At 37.3% G+C, this 7554-nt stretch overlaps 1 protein-coding gene across 1 annotated transcript; it reads left to right on the top strand.

The window, feature by feature from the left end:
• The first annotated feature begins 3905 nt into the window (after positions 1–3905).
• Positions 3906–7281, top strand: LOC112285032 (putative alpha-1,6-mannosyltransferase MNN10). Its single transcript, XM_024525498.3, has 5 exons — positions 3906–5302; positions 5425–5548; positions 5745–6008; positions 6163–6775; positions 7008–7281. The coding sequence occupies exons 1-4, from the start codon at positions 4784–4786 to the stop codon at positions 6354–6356; spliced, it is 1101 nt and encodes a 366-aa protein (XP_024381266.1). The 5' UTR covers positions 3906–4783; the 3' UTR covers positions 6357–6775; positions 7008–7281.
• The last annotated feature ends 273 nt before the right edge of the window (positions 7282–7554 follow it).

Here is a 7554-nt window from a genome sequence, read left to right as displayed (position 1 = left end):
CTTATAAATGTCTTGATGTAGCTCCTCACCTTATCAATTCTTTTCATGCTTCTAGTCTAATTTTAAGATTCTATAAAAAAAAATAAGTCTTTCACAATAGCTATTCTAAATGTGTGTATATATATATATATATATATATATATAGTTTACTTTGTATAATCCAAAAATCTAAAAATAGTCTTAGATTATTAATTAATTTATTAATGAAGATTAAACTTTATTTGATTTATAGGCTGGATTTTTTGTATTAAAAAATATTAAAAAATACTAAATTCTATATTAAACTTGAATTTATTTTACAAAATATTATTGAAATTTAATAAAAAAATCTCATGTGTATAAAGATATTAATATTAAATTACATTATTATTAAACTTTCATAAAATTTTATTGAGTGAATTTGACCAGTATAATTTTAAAAATATTTTAAATGTATTCTTTCATCAATACAAATATTCATCAATTTTAATATAAACATCATAAAACACATAAATCAATTGAATTATTTTAAAATATATTAAAAATCAATAAATTAATTTTTTAATTTTGTTAAAAATTTAAACAATAATATCAATTATATCTATAAATATTCTTCATACTAATATACATATACATATATATATATATATAGAGAGAGAGAGAGAGAGAGAGAGAGAGATTGTAATTAGATTTTTGTTTCTAAAAGATGATATTTATTCATCAATATTAAAATAAACACCCTACTACATATAATAGTATATATTTTTTATTACAATGTTTTTGTTTGCACGGTTATTAGGTAGATGCAATTCAGTCATGCAATACATAAATTATATATTGAATCATATATCTGGTGCTTATAATAGATTTCAAAAACCCATGCAGATACATCTAAACCACATGCACTATATATATATATGCATATATTTATATATTCTCTAACAGCCAAATTGCAACATGATATTGATAAATAAATTTGGTACATTTTATTCTTTTCAATTTTGTTTTTGCAGTAATAAAAATCCATGTGTATAAAACATTTAATAAATAATAAGTAATTTAGTGCAAAATAATAATAATGCAGAGCATATGAAATTATAACTTTATGCTAATTTTATGATTTTTATGACATTATTTTTAGTACTATATTCGTGTAATTAAAGATACATAAAGAATTTTAATATATACATATCATATTTATATAGTTGTATTGAATTATAATATTAAACAAGGCATTATATAAAACAGACTTGTCTGACAAACATTGAAGCCTTGTAACACAGCTTTTATTTTTTAAGATCAATTCCAAAATCTTACCTACGATTTCTTTGACTATTTCTTAATTTATGTGTAAGTTCTTTTTAATTTTTGAAGTATTTAGCAAAACTTTTTAACAAAAATACTTCGAAAAATCCACCCAATTACATATTGATTTTTAATATTATTTGCAATAGTACTGTGATATAAGTAGACATGTGAACACCCTTAAAAAAGTCGAAAGTAAAATCTCTCGTATTAAAGTTGTCACCTTGAAGAAACAATCAACAAAAAGATTAAGACACCAAAAGAGCCTTTTTTTCTGGCAAAAGATGGGGATACTCAATGTATACTTTTCATTCACGTCCACCTGGCAATGTCAAAGAAAAATCAATGTGGGCTACCCAAAACACACTCTGTCTCACCAAAAAGGACTGAGTTTTACACCCACACAAAAACGCACACATGCATATGTGTGTGCTTATATGTAGATATACACGATAGATGAGTTTTAAATAGTGTGTTTATTGGGCATTTGAATAAAGATGAAAGGGAGAATTCGACAAAAAAACGGCATGGAATCCCAATGCATCAAGCAGCATGTTGCCACATTCACCTAATCCTCCAAGTGTGCATTATGTATTGGTCATGAGAGATGGGTAAATTCCACAAAAAAACTTTGAAATTGCGGTTAAAGGTGCAGCATGGCCGTTGCAATTAATAAGGCTTGCCCGACACGCGGAACTAGGTGTAGGTGCGGTTATAGGTGAAACATGGCCGTTGCTGTTAAATAGGTATGTCCGACATGCAGAACTAGGTGTGGGTGCGGTTACAGGCCTCGCTTGGGGTGATAGGCAACCGACTGGGGTTGTAGGGGTTGAGTGTTGAGTATGTGTGAATAGAGTTCTTGGAAAGCAATTCCCGAATGATTGGCTCAGAGATCTCCCTTCCACTTCATCCATGAAGTCTTTTATACGTCGATTGGCTGAATGAAGATGTTGGGTTTTATTCATCCGCGATAACCTTGCAATTGTTCCACTGTCGGAGAAAACTAGCTTTTTCATCTCACTACAAGTTTTTCAACTCATATTTTTCAAAGATGCTCTACTTTCAAATTGCATACCTCCAACACACTAATGACGGTTTTTTTTTTTTTTTTTTTTTTTTTTTGTTAATTACTCTTTAATTTGATATAAATGTACTTTCGTATGAAATGAGACATATGAATAACAAAGTATGACATTTTCATAGACTCGTAATATATATATGTGTATATATTGTTTGGTGGTAACTTATTTCATGTAAATGGTTTGTCACTCAAATGGTCTGTCCTTGATATTTTGCATTTAATTAGCTTTGCAGATGTAAATTCGGCTTCTTTTTTAGTAGTTGGAATTTAGGCCATGAATGATTCATTTGGTTCCATGGACATGCTTATTTTATATATATATATATATATATATATATATATCAAAATTTAAGCTTAAGATTTTTGGATTATGAATTGCATGATTGAAAACAAGCAATTTATTTTAAATGATAAATAATTGTTGTTTTTATTTCAAACAGATAATGTAATATCAATCATTAAAAATGAACAAGCTCTAATATGGATTACGATTTACAAAAGGAACCATTTGGTAGACATCCTTATGTTATGCACCCCTACATACACAATAAAACTCTTGTTAACAATAAAAAGGTTTAAAATAAATTTACAGTCAAAAATTTGTGTACAATGGCTTATGGCACTTGTTGTCTTTTTCTTTTTTCTTAAATTAAACAAAAGTTCATAATACATTTCATACAATTCTTTTGTTCAATTAAATATTTTGTTTGGTTTTATTTGGGGACTCTTTCATCATAAATTTATCCTATAACTTTTTAGTATAAATTAGTTTTTTACTAAATTGTACGTGAGGGTGCATGGGAAATGTCCACGAAGTAAAAGAATGGAGGGGGGTCTATCTGGCGGTTCCCTCCACGAATAACCATCATATAACCACCTATTTTCCTTTATGACTACATATGAGTTATTTATTTATATATAATTAAATTTATCCACTCGTGTTACAAAAACCGAATCTATCAGTTAAAAGCAACGAATTCAAGTTGGAAGTGAACTGTGCACCGTATCATAGCAGTACAATGAGGAAATTCGAATTTACAAATTTAGTTAAAAAGCACACCAGGAACGAAAATCAAACGAATTCACGAGGTAACCCTCGAATAGTATTTGCAGACGGTCCGAAATATACGGTCAGTCCTCGACGGAAAGTTTCCCGGGCACATGAATGTCTGCAACCACCGTGTTTTCTAATATTATCCACAGGCAGTTCGCGGGAGACCTGCGCGGACCTAAGACCGGGGGAGATTTTGGGGGTGACGGGGAATGGAAACGAGACGCGAGGGGGGTTTGCGTGGGGGAGCGACAGGACGCGGCAGGACGCGGAGTGGAATGAGACCGATGCAGGGGCACGAGTCTGCGGCTGGCGTCTGCGGCTGGCGTTGGACGCGGCAGCAGGGGCGAGTCGTTGGAACAGGCGGATAGCTCGGCATCTCCCCACAGCCCTGCTCTGCTCTGTTTATACGCCAGTTCCATCACCGAACGCGTCTTCCATCTTTATTACTTCCATTGAGCTCTCCACCTCCCCTGTCTTTACGTTTTTTCATTTCTGCGCAGAGCGGCATTGCTCTCTGCTCTCGGACTACTTGCAGCAGGCCAATACGTTGATCGGCTCATTGTTTACGTCGTAGTCTGGGCTGCCCTTTTCCGAACCGCTTCTGTGCTCAGCAAAATTTGCTCACTGTAATAGTTTATTTATTTATTTTTCCACTTCAGTATTCTGCTTAGTCGGTGATCCGTTCGGTGTCGGCTGTAAGGACAGGGAGGGAGGGAGAGAGATCTTTGGCCGATAATATTGTATCCATCGTATCGGCACAGCTTCTATTGACGTCTTGTTTGTATCCCTAAACGTGGCGCTGTTTCGACTACCATCTGTGCGACGTCTCTGTTGCCGCGTCTGTTCAGCACGTTTTTCACCTAGGGTGTGGCTCTATCTTCCTGAAGGATTATCCCCTCGAGAGATTTTGATATGTATAACAGTGAGTGATCGGGCATTACCGGCGTATGAGGAAGCAGGTGTTTGGTTTGGTGGTGGCCTGTTATCCGTGGCTGTCTTGGATAGGTATTGACTATAAGGAGCTGTGCACCTCCAGTGCAGGCAATGTGGTGGTCGTGTAGCTGAGAGTAGAAGACAACGCAGGACAGCGTCAAGTGAATCAATTTGGCTCATTCTGGAAGCAGGGATATCGGATCTCTTAGTGAAAGCGTTGGAGGCTGCTACTTCTCAAAAGCCTAGAATCTTAAAATATTTCTCTGCCGTAGCTCTTATCGCCCTGTTTTCGATCTTCCTTCAGGTCTCATCGTTGTGCATATCAACAAATCCTAAACGGTAGAGCTTAGATGCGAGAAGGGTTTGCTAGGACATTCGGTTTTGCCTGAGTTACGCACTTTTACGCCTGTGTCGGGGCAAAGTACTACACAATGGCTGAACTATCTGGTGCACCTCCTCAAAGGAGATTTAAAGGCATCTATTCGGATTACGCCGCACGCCTAGGCTCCCGAGAATCGTTCAAGAAAGACGTTGCTCTTCGGCACTACTTCCCCATCCTAGTCACTATTTCTCGAGCCTTCTTGATTTTACTTTTTGCGACTTTGGTTGTATTTACTTTGGGCTTCTCCGGATCATCAGCTATTCTTCGAAAAGCAAACGATTTCGGACGACAGTGCTCACCGAAGAGGGGAAGTGTGCCACCACACTTTCACCAACTCAAGTTCGCTATGGTTACATGCTCCGACGGTGCTTCAACTATTCCTGGAAGATCTTTTGAGGGTGTGATGGAAATAGTTGCGCCAAATAAAAAGGCGTATGTGGAAAGGCATGGTTACGAGTTCATTGACGCCAGTAGCTTGTTGGATTCTTCTCGACCTCCCAGCTGGAGCAAGATTTTGGCTGTCAAGGAGCACCTCACGAAGTACGACTGGGTGTTTTGGAACGATGCGGTACGTTTCTTAGCAAGCATGTTGTAAGCCATGGAGGTTCTGGTTTCTAAGTGGATCTGGAATGAAGATCTGGATCTGCAATTTTTTAACTTGAACATCCGCATCATTTTTGTTTGTTACAGGACTCGGCCGTGACTAATCCCAGTATCAAGCTTGAGGACATCGTCTTCTCAGCCGTTGGTGATGTGAAACATGAAGTGATGCCTGACTTTATTGTAACAGAAGATGTGACTGGTGTCAATGCAGGTTGGAACATACCCCCTGTTTTCCTCAATTTTGTTCCACTCGTTGGGAGGTGCTAGGCCTTTTACTTCGGTCCGCGCTTGTGTTGCTGATTGAATCGTCTGTCCTCGATTCTCCACTCTTCGTGTGCTGGTCGAGTTGGAATGTTAGTTGTAAGTTTCCCGTTCTGAGGTTGTAACTTCCCTAAAATATGGTGCAGGAATGTTTTTTTTCCGCAACTCTGATTGGAGCCGAGAGTTCCTTGATCGTTGGTGGAATCAGACTGATTTTATTCAGCCTTTCGGCAAATCAAAAAGTGGGGACAATACCGCCCTGAAGCACCTCATCAGTACGATGGACAAAGATGAGTATGATCAACATGTGCGAGTTCCTGAAATGCAGTGCCTTTTCAATTCGAACCTATGGAGACCTTCTTGGAGGAGCTGTCACCGTTTGGTTACTTTAACTAAGGCTGTCTGGAAAGGTACATTTTTTTCCATCAACTTCTCCCGAACTCTGTGTTACCTGGCAAGGTTTGATCATTAATTTTGTTGATGCGCCATGATATGGCTGGTTCTCTTATTATTGGAAGCATGGCGAACTTTTGTATTGAAAGAAATCTCTGGTAATAATTTCAGGTGTTTACGCACGTGGGGATTTTATGGTTCATTTGGCTGGATTGAACGACAAAACGAAGTGGATGAAGAATGTTTTACGTGAAACAGATTCGTGGGGGAATCAAATAGCTTTAAGTGAGAGAGTACAGACGGAAAACAGAATCTTACGGTCTAGGAAAGAGCTTAGTTTGGCGCCCTCAGAATTGACGATTTGAAGAGATTAGGTTATTCTTGAAGAGATTAGGTCATTTGAAGATGCTGCTATTGCCTGGGAAGGCCAAGTGACATTCAGAATGTGAGATGTTGCGATCACATTCTCATTCCCAATTTTTATTGCCCAACGACAAAGGTGCAACAGTGTCCACTGGGAGCGTACAAGAAGGGCAACTCTTAGCACGTGGGTAGGCTCACATAGTTAGGTAGAAGGTTTCGATTCAAGGCGAAATTCATTGATGCAAAGACATTTGAAGTCTTTGAACGGTCATTCATGCATGGTTTACTCTCAGAGAGCCTCAGGTTTATTCTCCTACGTGCATTTTAACTACACGCTTCCCGTCTGTACGATTCAGGACATCTATCATTTTTTTCCGATAAAAATCGCCTTGAACAAGACAAGCCGGATTCACTTTAAATGGTAATCCTCTACTCCTGAATCCAATTAAGCCTATTTTGTTGTTTCAATCTCGTGCTAAATGTTACAGTCCTTTTACAGCAATTAGTAGAATTCGTGCTAGAATTAACATCGTGCTTGAAGAACAACTAGACAATTCTGAACTCAACCTAAATGGATGTCCTCTACTTGTCTCTTCTGCTCACACGATGGCCTTTAACTTGTTCCTGACGTGGTTTATGTGTGAATATTGCAGGGGTCCATGAGACTAGGTTGATGCTGGTCACACCTTAAGTAGATGCATCAAATGGCATTGATTTGCCGTAGGTCTTAGAGAGGGTTACTGTAACATTATAAATTTTTTGCCTTGACAGTAATAGCCAGACTGCTCAGGATCATGCCATATGTTCTAGGAATTCTTTTAGTACAGTCTGGCTTAACGAAGAGGCCTGCTCCTATTGGTTTTGTATACAATTTTCTAATTATACACAGTGCGTTTTCACTTGTGAATGCGAAATGCAGATTCTCTATTCCTCTGCTTCGTTTCGTGATTCTCATCAGTAATATTCTTTGTCGATCTGCAATTCTTTTGCTATCTGAATGGGCGTGCAAATTACCGCGAGTGTTTTACTAGAAGATTTTTCACATGCTAGGTTTACATACCATATCAATACATGAAAGTGGATTTTAAGTGAACTTATACACAACCTAGTTTACTGCCTTTTCAACTCATACACAGTAACTCAAATATCTTGTTCTGCAGTCATATTTTCTTGTGCTGTTTTGTTCCGTCTTCTTAAGCC

The sequence above is a fragment of the Physcomitrium patens genome, chromosome 7 (genome assembly GCF_059467195.1).
Source record: "Physcomitrium patens ecotype Gransden chromosome 7, ASM5946719v1, whole genome shotgun sequence".
Classification (NCBI taxonomy): Eukaryota; Viridiplantae; Streptophyta; class Bryopsida; order Funariales; family Funariaceae; genus Physcomitrium; species Physcomitrium patens.
Note: the sequence above shows the minus strand (reverse complement) of the source record. Positions and strands in the feature narration are given on the sequence as shown.